The sequence below is a fragment of the Telmatherina bonti genome (assembly GCF_933228915.1).
Source record: "Telmatherina bonti genome assembly, chromosome: 8".
Lineage (NCBI taxonomy): Eukaryota > Metazoa > Chordata > Actinopteri > Atheriniformes > Telmatherinidae > Telmatherina > Telmatherina bonti.
Window position 1 is genome coordinate 24,100,323 of NC_136626.1, and position 17,425 is coordinate 24,117,747.

Consider the following 17,425-nt stretch of genomic DNA (forward strand, 5'->3'; position numbering starts at 1 on the left):
AAAGATCTGATCTAAAACACATTTCATGGTGGTTTGAACTCAGTTTCTGACTGTATGATGTGTCTTGATCCAAATTAGATGTCAAAGTGACCCACACTAAATTGATCAGGGTACTGGTGTATAGTGTATGTTGGTTGGAAATGATCTCAGGCAAAAGTTTTAGATGTGTCCCTCCTTCATCATACCTTTTTTAAAAGTAAATGGATCAGGAACAGCACAATGACTCTTTTTTTTTTTTTTTTAATGAGTCTCGTTTATTGAGGCAGGGAAGCATCTAAATACTGCAGCACTGTTGTCCTTAAAGACTGCAGTTTTAAATCCTTTGGTAGGTTCCTCATTTTAATGTGGGGACATTAAAAAGATGTGGCCACAGTTCAGTTATTACATTCCCACACCTTTCTAACTCTTGTCAAAGACTTATTGACTATTCCTTCCTTTCTCTTCAGAGCTGGCAGTCAGGCTCACTGGGTGTCACTGTGCATCAGTTGCCAGGAGCAAAAGGTGGGGGTGGCATGTACTCCTGAGGTAACACCTGGTCAGTCAGTCGTGTGTCATTGTAATAAGGCGATGCACTATATCTCTGATCCCCTGTGATCTCCTGGTATTCATTCTCCTGGTATTCATTGCTTTTGTCACACTCCACCAGATTAATTTTTGAATACGTATCATCCTGTGAAGTGCTTGTTTTCTTTTGGAATTTCTTCTTGAAGTTCTTCAGGTTGGTGACGACTGATGTTTTTATTTCCCGGTTCTTTACAGTCTGGATGCTGGTGCAGAGTTTTTGTGCAAAGATGCTAGATCTATGGGAACTGTCAGGAGCAGACACTGGTCTGATGCAGACTTGGTTCTGCTGAGGCACACACCTCCGAGAAGGGACTTCAGGAGGTTGGTCTACGGATACAGGCTACGGATCACAAACATGAAACAAAAAGCATGTCAATTTGTAAGTAAATAAAAGGACCCAATACATTATTGCTCAACATTTAGATCTCAAGTATATTTTTAGAACTTTAATTATATGAAATAAGCATTGTTTTGTGGGGGATATCATTATTAAAGAGTTTGACTACATCTGCAATGTACTTGCTAAGTGCATGGCCACTGGTTGCTTCTCTCACAAAATGTTTTCATCTCTTTATGAGCAAAGTAACAGCAAATAAAATCACAACTTACAGTTATGTGTTTAGTACATTTCCAACTTCCAGATGTGGACTTTTATTGTCTATTTGCTCTATTTAGTGTTACATTAACTCTATTTATAAGAGTAATATTACTGTCAGTGTGAAAAAAGAGAGATCTTGTGACACAAAGTCACACAAAGACAACACAAGATTTTAGGCAGTGTCACTGTACTTGCAGGTAATCAAGCTGCAGGGAAACAAAACAAGTTTCCAACTGAGTCCTGCACTACCAGTTCAAAGAATATATTAAAAAAAAAGAGGAAAGTTTAACAAGAAGAAAAATTAAAATTTATCTTGGAAGTTTAAGTAAATGTAAAGAAAAGTAAATATAAATATAAATACAAAACATAAATACATAAAATGATTATATCATGAATATATCAGCAACATATAACTAGATAGGTGTATGCATGATTCATTCATTTATTCATTTTCCAAACCGCTTAATCCAATTCAGGGTCACAGGGAAGCTGGAGCCTATCCCAGCTGTCTTAGGGCGAAAGGCGGGGTACGCCCTGGACAGCCTGCCACTCCATCGCAGGGCGTGTATGCATGATGTTTAAGACAAATGTTGGAAATCGATGTTGGGTGTGTGTGTGTGTGTGTGTGTGTGTGTGTGTGTGTGTGTGTGTGAGTGTGTGTGTGAGTGTGTGTATACGTTTGTGTGAAAAAACACGGGGCTGATGAATTTTCTTTGTCATGCTTCTATATTGTGTAAAGCACTTTGTGTTATCATAGAAAAAGTGCTTGATAAATAAAGTTGGATTTGATTTGATTAAAGAAAAGTAAATTAAAAAATTACAAAAAAAAATATACTTAATATGTCATAATTTATGATTCCAGCTCAAGATGGCGTGCATCATGAGAACAAATCCCATTACACCAAGATTTACATATAAAATAATAGTTACCGACTTAAAAAAAAAAAACTCTGATCACCAACTATTTTCATGTCTTCTGGGTAGAATATTATATATATATATATATATATATATATATATATATATATATATATATATATATATATGTATGTAAGAGCAGCATTTTACAGTCAAATTTACCATTTCTTGAAGAGGAGCAATGATGTCTCCAAACTCCTCTTCCAAATTGGGGTAAAGCCTGTCTGGTTGGCTGTTTGGAGACAGGACTAATGAGTCCATCAGATTATTTGGTCGATAAGGAAGGGCTGGTGGGCTGTCCTCTTCCGATACTGGTTGACTTATGCTGGGAGGAGGATAGTTGTTTCGTAGCAAATCGTTGTCAGAGGTTGGATGTTTTGAAGGAAACAGTAGTTCTGCATAGTCCGTTTTGTCATTTGACATCTTCAATGGGATAAGACAGAGAGAAAGAAGCAACAAGTGATTCACTTTGTGATTCTTCTTTTTGTGTGAGTCACAGGTGGAATTCCATTTAGAAAATATTGTGGTTTTCAAGGTCTGCATGTACCTGAATAAATTTACTTTTCACTTCTTTTACAATTCATTCAGCTAAACTGAGCTTGTTCTGTCCATTAAAAGTGAATTAAATATGACAGGAAAGTCGGAAAACATTTCTCAACCTGCATGCAAATAGGATAGCCAATTAACTTCCTCACCTGCCCACAAGCAACAGTGAGCACCTGTCTGCTGGGGACGATGGGAGTCCTACGATGAAAGTCCACCAGGTCCTGCAGCAAGCGGTGACACCTGTTCTCCCCAACAATGATGTACTGGCCATCCTCCAGTGCATCAATCATGAAATGTCTGCAGCGGCCCTCGTCACTGTGGGGTCACCACAAACATTTGAGCCAGGCATGACGTTGAACTGAGCATGTGAGTGCAAGTGGTGAAACAAACTCCAGCAATCCTGCAAATACTCACCGATATGAGATACTGTAGCCAATCCTGCTCTCACTTACCCTGATGAGGAAGTAGCCCGGGGGTTTAGGCATGAGCAGTTCCTCTGCTGTCCTATACAAATGACCACAGACAAAGGCTTCTTTACATTCCACTTTTATCTACCTATTCTATCATGAATAGTAGTATTCTTCTGTGAGAATCTACCATGTTAATATTTACATCTTGTAAAACCTTTTACACACACAATTTTACATGCCCAGTTCACTGAAACAAAATGGTTCAAAACAAAAAACGATAAAAGAGAAAAGACCTGGATTGTGGTTTTGGTTTGTTTGTAAGTGGACAGAAGAACCAAACAAGTCTTACTGTCATCTCTGTATGCAATGTGAAATAAAAGCTATTGCTTGGTGGCCACACATACACAGGATTTACTATTTATTTCATGCCACTAAACAATATTCTAAAATAATCTGAAAGAGAAACAGGGTGTAACAATATTTCATTTAGAAAAGTCACATTTTGACTGTTGCATTAACATTGAAAAAGTCGATCTCTGGTAGATGAGGGAGGTTGGAGAAACATTATCTGTTTTACACATCACAACCAGCTTTTTAAAGGGGGTGTTTAAGAAATTCGATAGAAATGAGATAATTGTAAGGAAAACAAAGACTTGCATGGATGTTAACTCTGTTAGGTTTAAAATATCTATAATAAAAGTGGATTACAAGCTGACAAGTCCAGCTCCTCTATGCTGCACAAGGTTTTTTTTTAGTCTGATTGAAATGCATGCTTAAAGTCACGCTGTACAGCAAGATAATACATTTATTTAAATAAAACACAGTCTTGGTCTGATTTAATACATTCTTTTACACAATTTTATGGTTTTTTTTTTTTTTTTTAACAAGACTGGTGTTTGTTTCAGAACTATAAAATATATTAAATCAAGTGGTACATTTAAAATTTTCAAACAACTTTTCAAAGACCTTGTTAAAAAATACATCATTTTATCATTGTGTTTACTTGCTGTCTGTTCATTGTCTTTTATCTATATTCAAATGTTTTACTTAAAACTTGCCAAATACATAAAAGATTAATAGAAATGGCATAACTGACACAACATAATTGAAAGTCAGAAAAATATGAGCAAAAGGACACGACACTAATATCTTTGTCATCTAACATTTTGAAAACATCTCTCTTTGCATTCCTCTGGCATCTGCTGCTGTAGATGCCAGATGGTGATAGACACTGTAAACATACTTTCTGGAAATGATCCCATGGAACCATTCAGGGACTATGCCATTGCTGATCACAGACTGGAGCTGAGACTTCATGAACCAGGTGACAGCATCGTGTTCTTGTAAAGGCGGATTCCACTCCATCGTTCTGGGAAACTGTTCATTTAAAGACCTGCAAATGCAGCACGTAAAACATATGCGTACATAAAGTACAATGTACAAACACATCAAATACCCCTTTTTTAGTACTGACTTCATCTTTAAAGGGGAGGATTCGGTGTAATGTATCAATCTTTCTTCCTCTGTTTAACTTTAAATTTAAGAAAACAATTTTATCTATCTCTTCTCCTTTGACGTACAGATGCAACTCTGCTTTTCCTTAAACTTAAATACTGCTTTCATCCAGTTAAAAACTCAACAAAGACTCAGTGTTTTGCTTAAGTTTATAATTAGATGGTTTCATTAGTTGCACTGATGATTGAATACGTCATTTCTGCTACCATCTGGTATGTAAATTTCTGCACGCTTATGTAATCCTAAAGTGTCTGATTTTTTAAAATAAAGCCAGTCATTCTGAGCTGTTTTAATCCAAACACAACTCACGGCAAAAAGTTACTCACCTTGTCTGGCAGTGCTGCAGTGAAATGGCACAGAGGAGCGCACTTATCTGACAGCACCGGCCTGGGCGGAGCTAAAACTCCACCCACTGTCAGCAGTGATTCAAACGCTTTATATATACTGTATATTTACAAAGAATGCTATTGAAAGCATTTATAATGGCAGTTAAAGAGTAAAATAATCTTACAATGTGAATGCATTTTTGAACAGAATGGTCATTGTTGATGTTTTTACTTGTGTATAAAATTATGTGACTTAAAATGTGGAGGTCAAGGGAATTTTTCTCAGCTTATATGAGAAGAATTGAAACAGAGATGAAATGAGAAGCTTGCAGTGCTGCTCCCATCAGCATTATATAACAAACATCTGCTCATGTCCACCAAGGTGGGAGGCATTTAATAAGTTCAACATAATTGCTTTAAAACCTTTTCCAGCGGTCACGCTTTATTCCAGAGCCAAGAACTGTATCTGTATCTGGAAAACAATGATCCATCAAAGAATTCACACCTGAAAATGAATCACACTTAAGGTGCTTTAAAGGCCACAGATCAGCTGATGTTGTGAGAACTTTGGCTCATATCTCAACTGGGAAAATATATTTTTTGTCTCTGACTCAAAAGTTTTAGTGATTTCATTGCAATATAATGCAGTGTAACACTCCATAGACAACTTAAACTCTCTTTGCAAATATAATGTGCAGAATTTAAAGCTTAATTAAAATGATGGGTTTAAAGAGGAAATAAAGCAGAGGCACATTTGAACATTTGCGGATGCACAGCACTCGACAAAGTTCCGCTCAAAAACTGGAACATCATGACAATAATGTCTTCAGTGTGTGTTGGCAGTGACATATGAACAGCTAGATAATGTAATGTTATTGTTTACCTTAGAGACACTAAACAGGAAGTCCTCCTCAAACAAATAAAAAGTAACTAAAGGTTAAAGTCTGCCAAGCATGATTTCTCTCTGTGAAACAGAAGTGAAACTTAGGGGAAATCCTGGTGTGGGACTCTTCTTCATTTACACACCAACAGACAGACTTTGTATACACGCACACATCCCTCCACTGTAAAAAAAAATAAAATTAAATAAAATAAAAAAATAAAAAAACAAACATATTTTGCATAATGTATGTACTATAAATCCTGTTTACAAGCAGATGAAGATCTATAATCTCATGAGGCCATGTTGCTCCAACATGTCTGCCATGAAACAGATTGTAATGCTTGAATGACTTTCCTGAACAAACAGAGGAGAAAATATGTCAAATGATCTAAAACTGGAGCAACTAGGTCACATTTTTCTACATTGAGGGCTTTAATTGCTGGCCAGGGCGACACTTTTATGTCCCCCTCTGAGTGAAAATGTATTATTTTCTCAGAAGGAAGTTGCAGATCAACAAGTCCTTCAATTTAAATGGCCATCTTGTACCTTCAGCCGGCTTGGCCCTGCTGAAACGCAATATCAAGACCAGCTTACATTCCAGCATGGCATTGCTTCATTAGAAAATCATCATGGTTTTAGGAAAAATGCTTTCTATTCACATTGCATACCTTGCTTTTATGAAGGCTACAACAATGAAACTTTGTCATTTCCCGTTTGGATCCAACCTGTAACAACACTTGGCTTGAGTTAGAAAGCAATCATGTATGATATTGTCTTGAATAAAATGTATTTTTTGACAATACAATCATCATCACCATGGACACTATTTTTTTTAAATAGGCCATATCATCTTGCACCTACACCACATGGGAATCTTTTTAGGAAAGACACTGTAGGCTTAGGAGCACACATTCCCAAACCTAAAACATGTGTTGTAGAATGTGTTATTTCATATGTTAGAAAAGCATACAAATTGCATTCCTCTCCCTAACAACACCCGTTCATCCATACAATCTTAATTTCCCTTCAGGGCTAAATCATGTGATTTTTGTTTTCTGTGGATGGCCTTTGGACAGCATATGGTCATTTGGGCTGCTTGACAGTTCATTCAACACCTCAGAGTCAAACCCAGAACATTTACATATTCCAGAGCAGAAATTAAAAGGAAACAGGAAAGCTGCAGATGACATTTGCAACACAAAAATGTTTGGTTAATAGGGGGAAAAGCCTGCTTGAATAATGACCTATATATGTGTAACGTGCTAAGTGAAAAGTTTCGGTCATGGTGAATGGTAGAATGGAGGTGAGGAGGAAGGAACCAAATGCAGGACTGCAAAGCAGGAGGCTGGAGTAGGATTTAGGATTTTATTCAACATAAAAAAATTAATAAAAAAGGTGCAGCAAAGGCAGGGTGAACCAGAAAGTAAACTTTAAAAAAAAATGAAGGCAAAGAAAGTTGAGGGAGAGATAGAATGACTGACTGACTACAGAAAACAGACGAGACACAGCAACTGACCGAGCTGGCAGAACAACGGAAAGCAGGCAAAAGATCGATTAAATTAGTAAAGATAAATAAGGAGCAGGTCTGCTAATCAGCACATGTATCAACAGGAGAGTCAACACAAAATATGCAAAAAACTACATAAAGTTTTTTGAAAACATATTTTGTTAGTTTTATAAAGCAAATAATCTTTTTCTGCAGAGAAGAAACCCAGACACTAACACTGACTTGTAAATAAAAGACCCAATTCATCATTTTTCTCTTATTATTCTTAGTAATCAAAACTTCACTCAAATTAAATCCCATTAATAAATTGAGGGGAAAACAATCGAGCAGGGTTTATGTTACTGGAATGCTCCACAGAGAGCAAAGTTGGACTATTATCAAATCTTACAATAAAATCTTAAAATTCAGTTTCAGCAAGTGAAAGTATGTTGCATTAGGTATCGACTGCAGAGTCCATGTTTATCACCTCCATAGCGTATCGGATTGATCCTGTCCTATACCATGCCTGTTTTATTAACGCTCGGTCGCGCTTGGATTAAGTCTTCTTAATGACTTCAGTTTATGAAATTATTTCCTCATAAATCAAATATCCAACATATAAATATAATTAAAGGAAATTACTTCATACCATCTCTATGAACTACATTACAAAGAAAAATTACAAAAACATGAAAACATTTACGAATTGTTTAATAAATCATCAAAAGTACAAATATCTACAAAAAAGTGTAGATTAATAGGATTTATGAAACCACAGTACAATCATTGTAGATCTTATTTACAATTGCTGAAGTACTTAATTTATTCCAAGTTCAACAATAATCTGAGGAAATCCCAAAATTTACTTCAGAAATGATGAAGATGAGTTAACACTGAGCAACTACATTTATAAGGGGAAATAATTTCCAATCAAATTGATGACAAAGTTTAACTAAACAAAAGATATAATCAAGCTGGGAACAAGTTAAATCTGTGCATCAGTTTAACAAAAACAGATGAAACCTAGTTAAAGTCAACTGAGCTCATCATGGTTTAAATCTGCAAGAAAATGTGAAATTAACAGGTTTAATTCAATGACTTTTCATCCCCGTGAGAAATTTTTTTTGTTCACTATGAAACGCCTGACATGACTTAACCAGATTTCTTATTAGCATCTGAACAGCGTTGTAAGCGAACGCTGGGAGTGACGGGAACAATCTGCACATTTCTAATCTCAAATAAAGCTCATTAAATCACATGTGCAAATCTTTTTAAGGTTTTACATGCAGCCAGAATGCATAGTTCAGACGGCCATGAAAGTGGGCCAAAAACAGACAAACCCCGAGAAAAATTTGGACAAATATGGTTGAAAAGGCAGTGATCCTCTAAAAGACAAACACCCCCCCCCCCCCCCCCCCCCCCCCCCCACACACACACAAATGTAGAGAAACCGTTTCTATTTATAAATGTGAATGTTATAAGATTAATGTAGGAAAAGGTTCTCTGGGAATGCTGGGCTGCTTTGCATCCGATATGCTCACCAAAAACAGAGGCCTCAGTGCGCAGATGTTTCCAGGAGGCCCAGTCAGGGTACAGAGAAATGTCGTACATTTCAGTTAAGACTTGCAATAAACAGTCAATAAATGTTGAGAACTTTTTTTTTTCCTTTTATAAACAGGACAAACAAAAGAGAAAAAAGTGCATAATCAATAAAGAACATAAAAGGGCACTTTGTCATTTTGGTGCTATGCTCCGTTTCACTCCATAAAGTACTTCTACAGCACAGCGCCAATCCAAGGCCCAGGAAACTGGTTTTTATGAGTTCCCCCGTTGGAAAGGACAACCAGGTCAAGTATAAACGCATAAGACAATAAGTACATTATTACTGCAACTCCTCCTGTCACACTGAATTTTTCTCCAGATATTTAAGTACTGCTAGCTCACCAGCAGAGGTGAATCTAATACTTTTCTTTCTCTCAATGATCCCAACTTGATTTTTTTTTTTTTTAATAAGTCACAAACCCTAAAATAATCAGAAAAGCAATTAACAGTAAGAATCTGTGTGCTCTTGAATCTCAGCCATAATGTAACTGCATGAATACTTTAAGACAGACAAACGTCACATTGCACATTTAAGTGTTGGCAAGAGAAAGGTATGTTGCAGACAATGACATCAACAGGAGAGAGGAAAGCTGGAGAGGAAATGTAAACCCTACTGCTGATACGATGGGGAAAAATGCACTGGCATCACTTTTTGCATCTGGTGAATCATCATCAGTGAAACATATTTACATACTGCATTTACAGAAAGTGAATGAAAAAACAAAGAAACAATCACCAAATGCAAGACCACCCTGTCAGTGCAAACATGCAGCAGAATTTAGGATGCTGTTGGCGATGACTTCACCACATGAGATGAAAGCTTAAAGTTACGGGCAGAAAAGGTTTGATCGTTGTCAGCGTCTCACCAGGAGAAAGCCTTAAAAAGTGGGGGGGGAAAAAAAAAAAAAAAAAAAAAAAAAAAAAGGTTTCAGGATTCAAGTTGAAACTGCCAGTATGTAACAGAGGCCACAGCAGTTAGATCCACAGGTGTCAATGGAAGTCTTAATCCGCAGACTTTTTTTTTCCTAATTAAATCACAGGACAAATCAAAAGAAGGAAGACAAAGGTAGAAGGCTAAAGCAGATATCAGAGTGCGCTCTGTCCAGTTCTGTCCAGCGGGGGGACACAGTTAAGGCGATTGTGGATGCAGACACTCCCATCTTCTCACAGGAGCGTGCAGCGGAAGAAGCTACTCTTCTTAGGCTGCTCTGTTATCTTTACTCCCTGGTTGTTGCCCTGCGGGTTGTTGCCCTCCTAAAAAGGCACAAATTTATACATTCAAAGTACATTCAAATGAGGAAAAAGAAAAAAATACTAAAGTATGCAACAACCATTTTTACCATGTTTAATGTAATAATATTGCCAGTTATAAAAACACTTTTGTATCATTCTTACCAATTTCTTGTCCATTTTTGCTTTAATGTCTCTGGCGAGGGTTAGGAAGGCCTGCAGACAAAGTAGTACAGAAACACATTATCATTACACAATGAGGTAATTCTGCAGAATGACACAAAAATTCACAGTTAAATCCACTTGAAGGAGTTGAGAACGTAAGATAATAATAGTTTCCTTCAAAACGTTTTCTTAAGAGCTGATTCTCAAGCTCAGCACCTGTCATTCGGGTATTATTGCATCAACAGATCTAAATACCACAAGAACCGTGTGATCTGACGTTTTTACAGCCCTAACAAAAAAATAAATAAATAAATAAAAGCCACGTTCATGAATTGATTCAGTCCTGACAGAATATATTTAAAAAATAACCACAGACTGCACTGATATGATCTGTACTTTTATGAAACTATAATAATTGAAACATTTTAAAGGCATATTAAATAACGTTTCTTCAAATATCAAATCAAATGTCAAATATCTGTATTTTTTGCTTCACAATTTTAAAATCAATTTTGTAAAAAAAAAAAAACAACTTTTTTTTTAAATAAATAAAAAGAATCCATTATAATTTTTTTGTCATTTTTATTGATCTTTTTACTTGTCTTCTTTGGCATTATAGCAGCAGGATGGTGAGCCAGCTACTGTGTTGTTTTTTTCCTAATTGAAATAAAGAAAGATGATGAGTGAAAACAAGTTTTATACATTTTTATTGTTTTAATCTACAAAAATCAGCAATATCAAAGAATTGTGAGAATCATAGTTTAAATTGAATCGCCAAAAAAAAAAAAATCGGATTTGAATTAAATCGGGACAAAAGCATATCATCGCAGCCCCACTAAAAATGCACTTTGGCCAGTCATACAAACAACTAGTGAAAATGAAGAAAAAAGCTGAAACCTTTTTATCAAGCAAGGAGAAATTCAGCATTGATGTGGGACGCCGATTAAGGACTGAAACACATTATATATATATATATATATATATATATATATATATATATATATATGCATACACACAATGAACTAAAATTATATCATGCCATCTCACACCAGCAACTCCTGTGAATATTTCAACATTTATTGCAACATTTATTACTCTAGATGTCTCTAAAAGAATTCCCCTCACACAATTTCAGCAAATAAACCAATGTTTCTCACCAGTCTGGAGGTATGTAGTCATATGTTGCTGGATATAGTGGCCAATATTTTTGAACAAGCCCCAAAGTTTCTAAATGGCTATTCCTGTTCACTCTGCCAGTATGAATTATGCCAGAATGGAGATTACCTTCAGAAAGTTGAGGATAAACTAGAGTGTTGTTAGATAATACTGAGTCACTTCCCTGCTGGAATTTGGAAAATGTGTTCAGAGTAAGGATGTCACCAAAGTGTAAAATATAAACTGTCTTCATCATATTCCAGTCAGAAAAGAACAATATCGACGAGAACTTGCAATATCAATTGTAACTGCAAATTATTTCATTAACCAATTTCCAGAAATGTGGTGAACTCACATTTTCCACGTTGATGTTTGCCTTTGCACTCGTCTCCATGAATTTGATACCATACTCCAGAGCCAGCTGACATTGGATAAAGAAGACAAGTCAGAGAAGCAACTAGGAAAAATAATAAAAATCTATCCTGGGATCTTGAGACACTAGTATTGTTTAAAGTGTTATTGTTGGAAATTAAATGGTCTTTATTATTGTAACATTTGGCAAGCCCACCTTCTCTCCTTTTTCTTTGGACACCTGTCGCTTGTCATTAACATCACATTTGTTCCCAAGAACCATCCTCTCCACATCTGCTGAGGCATGCTGTAGAAAAAAGAAAAGTAGCATGTTGAACAGATATTAACAATTATAAAAGTAATTGTACCTTTTGCAAAAAAAAACCAGGAGCAAAAATTAAATGTTTTACCTCCTCTATATTCCTTATCCAGTTCTTGATGTTGTCAAAGGACTTTTCATTGGTAATGTCATACACTAACATAATGCCCTGGAGAATTCAGAGAAAGGTGTAAGTAGCTATATTATTTATCTTATTCAAATTATATTTTCATTTTTATTAATCAGATTCCACACAAACAGCTGTGAAATTAAATGTTTAATACATTTTTTTTTCTGTGTCATTCTTCAATCATGATAAATCACATCATTGTGGAGTAACAGTTTGATCTCCAAAGAGACAAGAATGAATTAAGCCTTAGAATGAAAACAAATTGAAACTGGTATTACACTCAACCTGTATAAAGGGAAAAATCTAACAAAAGCCCACAACAATGCATTTAGTACACCTCAGATTTTTGAGGTGTGTATAGCATCTATAACAATGCAGGGTGTGGCTCTGGTAAAAGTTTAAGGCGCTGTGCTTAAAGCTAAAATGAATGTCTCTTCACCCATTCAGTTTCCACAGATAATGTTTGGCGATTTAACTCACCATGGCTCCTCTGTAGTAGGCTGTTGTGATGGTCCTGAACCGCTCCTGTCCTGCTGTATCCCTGTACAGAAACATACATAATGGTTACCCTACTAATCTGTAAATGGTATGCAATGCTGTTAAGGTGTAGGAATTCATAGTTATTAAATATTTAATGTCTTTATGCCAAGAGAAAAAAAAAAAAAAAAGACAGGGCTAATTATTTATGAAGGTGGACAGTCACTTTAGCCTGCTACCTTACCATATCTGTAGTTTGATCTTCTTCCCATCTAATTCTATTGTTCTGATTTTGAAGTCAATACCTGAAAAAATAGATTCACACAGTTTAAGTTTTATAAACTAAACAAAAACAAATAATTCTGTGTTGTCACACTTAATCGGTATCTAACTGACAGTAACATATGTGGTACATTTTTGCAAGGATAAGGATTGTAGCGGGTATTATTAAGACTTTCTTTAAGGCTGTATAAGTGATGGGGCGTAGCTACTCATATAGGAAATGACACTGCCTACCAACTTAACTAGCTTTCTTGCCTGTTAGCTCAGCTTTCCTACGTCTATGTAGCTTTTATTTAAAAGCAAAATTACAGGTGAGCACCGCATCTATCCAGATGGCTTATGTTGGGGTTTTCAAAGTATTGCAAGTGAATAAAATGTCACCGGGTTTCCTCAAAAACCCACTATAACATGCCGGCTCTGCATTTCCTGACCAGCCACTAGCTCAAGATGAATCGTAGCCAGAAAAGTTAGCCACAAATTAGCAAGACGGGATGGGCTACTCCTGTTACGTTTTCAGTTCATACAAAACTGATCATTAAAGTTTTACCCACCTATAGTAGAGATAAACGTTGAATTAAAGGCATCTTCTGAAAATCTGAAAAGCACGCAGGTTTTTCCGACGCCTGAATCGCCGATTAAAAGTAGTTTAAACAAGTAATCGTAAGTCTTCGCCATGTCATTAGCTAGCTTACTACTGCGGATATCCCACCCGTTGCGGAGCCGGAGACGTCACTCTGCGTGAGCTGCTTGTTGGTAGAATAAACTGTCACTCATCTGTGTCGCCGTGGCTACGGAAGTATGTCGCTATTTCCCTTGGGTGTGTTCGTTTTCATGTGTGTTGCGAGCCGCGGTAATGATACTATTTATTGTTTGACCAGTAAAAAAACAAAAAAAAAACCCCCAAAAAAACAGGTATTATGGGGTGAAGTTTTATTAGCATCTACATCAGTGATGCAGAAAATCAGAGGTTGCTGGTAAAGCTGCTTGAAGTCCAAAAATTAAATTGTGTTGAACAAGATGGTATAATACAACAAAACAGTTCAAAAGAAAAGGGAAATTAATAAGCTCATGTTTATCGTCTGTAACTCTTGCTGCCGCTTGGCCAGGACTCCCTTGAGAAAGAGGTTCTTAACCTCAATGGGACTTTCCTGGTGAAATAAAGGTTAAATAAAAAAATTTAAAAAAAAATTAAAGTAAAAATCACCAAGCCCAATATTTTGTCTAATTATTACGGTAAAATGCAAAACTTAAACTTTGTCTGATTTAAAATCTTCAGAAAAGAAAACAAATACATTTTCTACAGAACAAAAACATTAAAATAAAAATGGTCCACTTAAATAAAGTATAATAAACATTGTAATAAGAATGAAATATTAATAGATTTCTGCCTCGAGTTTTTTTGTTTTTTTTTTTAACAGTACTTTCGCAACATTTATCTGGAACTGCTGACACTTAAAAGCAGCAATGAATATGCACTGATCCACTTTCAGCAGGCTTACAAAACTTGTTTGAACTAAATACTTACATTTTAAAAAATATATATCTGGGCAGAGAGCTTCTTGTTTTGTGTGTATAATGTGAATTTCTTAAAAAAAAAAAAAAAAAAAGAAAAGAAAAGAAAAGAAAAAGCATAAAATGGCCTCCATCTGCGGAACAAACGGAAGACTTTCAATGTCAGCACACATTTAGATTTCACTTATATGATCTATGTTTTACCTTAAAAACTTCATCCTACTATGGCACCTTTTTCATCAAACCCAAAACCTCTCTCATGTAATCAATTTGAACAGCAAAATTATTGAATCATTACTGAACCATATCAATTCTTTGTGATCAGGAAAGCTATCCAATTCACAGAAGATCATTTTATATCTTCATCCCCCTTCTAGCTGCTGCCACCAGACACTATAAAACTCCCTTTAGCTGCAATCACATCTATTAAAAAAGAAAAAAAAATCCTCCATTCTTTCTGCAATGACCACCTTCAACATACAATTACTGCTGCACATAATTTTATCTGCAATAAAATTGGTGTATTAGTATTAGTATTAGTAAAAACGCCATTTAAAGCTGTGTTCATTATTATTATTATTATTATTATTATTATTATTATTATTATTATTATTATTATTATTATTGTCGTTGTTATCTAACATGGATCTTTTGCCCCTCCTAGAAGAAAACCCGCCTACCTAGTCTTCTCCTCCAGGGCATCACTGTTAAAATTCATCTGACTGGGAAAGGACAGGTGAATCTGCTCACGAGCTTTCATCGTATTTGTGTCGAACGGGAAAAAAATCAGGGGCGATCTGTGTAAACATGCCTGTAAGTACAAAAGACTGTCAAAGTTTCATGTTGTTTGCAATGTAAAGATTTCTTCATCAGTTCTGACTGCCAGAAAGCTGGTTTTTGTTTGAAAGTGAAAGATGTGAAAATGCGTAAAAAATGTAATTATTTTCATTGCATTAAAAAGTAAATGCTATTACTGTATTAAGATGAGTTACTACACTGTTATTTACGAGAAAGGGAATCTATATGTTGTGTACGTCTGATAGGAAGGTTGTCTGAACTTGTCTGGACATGTCTGTGTTCACTGGAACATGTAATTTCTTCCTTGTACTGTAGGGGGCGACACGCCACAACAAATATCTTCAAAGAAACGAGCTTGTCTTTGTCCAGAAACATTCGAGTAAATGCTAACCAATAAGTCGGCTGTGCTGATCAAGTTTTAAGAAGATTTTATTCTTTATTCAGTTGACCAAAGATCTGATGCACCCCAGTCTCACAGAGGAGATGAGGCGGCACAAGAAGAAGAGACTGGTGCAAAGTCCCAACTCCTACTTTATGGATGTGAAATGCATGGGTAGGTGTCAACCACTCCTGGGCCCAAACTGCATATCTTTTTCTACCCATTGATTTTTAATGTTTTCATGAGTTTTGTTTTTCCTTAATATTCAGGCTGCTACAGGATCTCCACCATCTTCAGCCATGCCCATACAGTGGTGGCTTGTCCAGGATGCTCCATAATCCTCTGTAGACCACGAGGGGGTAAATGCAGACTAACGGCAGGTAGATACAACCTCCCAATATAGTATTTTAAGTACATTGCTCAAAAACAATAAAGGGAACACTAAAGTAACACGTTGTAGATCTGAATGAATGAAACATTTTTATTAAATACTTTGTTCTTTCCATAGCTGAATGTGTTGACAACAAAATCACACAAAAATTATCAGTAAAAATCAAATGCATTAACCCATGGAGGTTTGGATTTGGAGTTATACTACAAATTGAAGTGGAAAAACACACTACAGGCTGATCCAACTTTGATGTAATGTCCTTAAACAAGTCAAAAAGAGGCTCGGTAGTGTGTGCGGCCTCCGCGTGCCTGTATGACCTCCCTACAACCCTGAGGGATCTCCTCCCAAATCTGGACTGAAGCATCCGCCAACTCCTGGACAGTCTGTGGTGCAACTTGACGTTGGTGGATGCAGTGAGACATGATGTCCCAGATGTGCTCAATTGGATTCAGGTCTGGGGAATGGGTGGGCCAGTCCATAACATCAATACCTTCGTGTTGCAGTAACTGCTGACACACTCCAGCCACGAGGTCTTGAATTAGGAGGAACCCAGGGCCAACCTGGGTTCCTGAGGATCTCATCTCAGTACCTAATGGCAGTCAGGCTACCTCTGGCGAGCACATGGAGGGCTGTGCATCCCTCCAAAGAAATGCCACTCCACACCATTACTGACCCACTGCCAAAACCGGTCATGCTGGAGGATGTTGCAGGCAGCAAAGCGTTCTCACGGCATCTCCAGACTCTGCACATCTGTAACGTGCTCAGTGTGAACCTGCTTTCATCTGTAAAGAGCACAGGGTGCCAGTGGCAAATTTGCCGATCTTGGTGTTCTCTGGCAAATGCCAAACATCCATTTGCACAACCGCATGTGAAATTGATTGGCTATCAGTGTTGTTTCCGAAGTGGACAGTTCGATTTCACAGAAGTGTGGTTGACTTTGAGTTACATTGTGTTGTTTAAGTGTTCCCTTTATTTTCTTGAGCAGTGTAGTTTTATATATGGCTTCCTATGAGTTGATGAAAATATTTGTCCAAATAGGTTGTGCCTTCAGAAGGAAAAATACATGAGATGGAATTTACAAGAGCATCCACAACAGGAAGCAGAAGAGACCATGGGTAAACGAGTCCAAGTGACAGTCCACGTTGCAGAGAAATTGCCTCAGTAAATCAGTTTCTTGAATCTAGTAGAGTGAAATATAAACCCACTTTTTAAGGGGGTTATACAGGATGTGGTGATGTAGCTGCTAAAAGTAAACTAATAGACAAATCAAAAACCATGATTGTACTTCCTGCATGTTCAGATGGAGTTGTATGAAGATCAGACCAAGATAAGCACTTGATTTGAAGACATTTTTTCATCTGTCATATTAACTAATCAGTCTCGAATAA

At 36.5% G+C, this 17,425-nt stretch overlaps 3 protein-coding genes across 3 annotated transcripts; 1 reads left to right on the forward strand and 2 right to left on the reverse strand.

Annotated features, from left to right (window-relative positions):
• Nucleotides 1-481: 481 nt before the first annotated feature.
• hsh2d (hematopoietic SH2 domain containing) lies at nt 482-4,401 on the reverse strand (the record flags this gene model as incomplete). The annotated part of the gene is made up of 5 exons (XM_079245648.1): nt 482-904; nt 2,243-2,503; nt 2,776-2,941; nt 3,041-3,130; nt 4,280-4,401. The coding sequence occupies 5 exons, from the start codon at nt 4,399-4,401 to the stop codon at nt 482-484; spliced, it is 1,062 nt and encodes a 353-aa protein (XP_079101774.1).
• Nucleotides 4,402-8,700: 4,299 nt separating this feature from the next.
• Nucleotides 8,701-13,656, reverse strand: LOC306759463 (ras-related protein Rab-8A). Its single transcript, XM_079245129.1, has 8 exons — nt 13,509-13,656; nt 12,920-12,980; nt 12,679-12,739; nt 12,160-12,237; nt 11,967-12,056; nt 11,754-11,819; nt 10,244-10,294; nt 8,701-10,102 (listed from the first exon to the last, which is right to left on the reverse strand). The coding sequence occupies exons 1-8, from the start codon at nt 13,630-13,632 to the stop codon at nt 10,013-10,015; spliced, it is 621 nt and encodes a 206-aa protein (XP_079101255.1). The 5' UTR covers nt 13,633-13,656; the 3' UTR covers nt 8,701-10,012.
• Nucleotides 13,657-15,171: 1,515 nt separating this feature from the next.
• LOC306759230 (small ribosomal subunit protein eS27-like) lies at nt 15,172-17,216 on the forward strand. Its single transcript, XM_079244794.1, has 4 exons — nt 15,172-15,282; nt 15,712-15,820; nt 15,916-16,026; nt 17,076-17,216. The coding sequence occupies exons 1-4, from the start codon at nt 15,277-15,279 to the stop codon at nt 17,102-17,104; spliced, it is 255 nt and encodes an 84-aa protein (XP_079100920.1). The 5' UTR covers nt 15,172-15,276; the 3' UTR covers nt 17,105-17,216.
• The last annotated feature ends 209 nt before the right edge of the window (nt 17,217-17,425 follow it).

What these genes read in the sequence shown, in the direction of transcription:
- LOC306759463 (XM_079245129.1), bottom strand. Translation starts at nt 13,632, where the DNA reads ATGGCGAAGACTTACGATTACTTGTTTAAACTACTTTTAATCGGCGAT. An exon ending in GGATAAGGAATATAGAGGAG is followed by an intron (nt 12,057 to 12,159) that starts GTAAAACATTTA and finishes TTTTTTCTACAG; the next exon opens with CATGCCTCAGCAGATGTGGA. An exon ending in CAAAAATGGACAAGAAATTG is followed by an intron (nt 10,103 to 10,243) that starts GTAAGAATGATA and finishes GTGCCTTTTTAG; the next exon opens with GAGGGCAACAACCCGCAGGG.
- LOC306759230 (XM_079244794.1), top strand. An exon ending in TATGGATGTGAAATGCATGG is followed by an intron (nt 15,821 to 15,915) that starts GTAGGTGTCAAC and finishes CTTAATATTCAG; the next exon opens with GCTGCTACAGGATCTCCACC. An exon ending in TAAATGCAGACTAACGGCAG is followed by an intron (nt 16,027 to 17,075) that starts GTAGATACAACC and finishes TTGTCCAAATAG; the next exon opens with GTTGTGCCTTCAGAAGGAAA.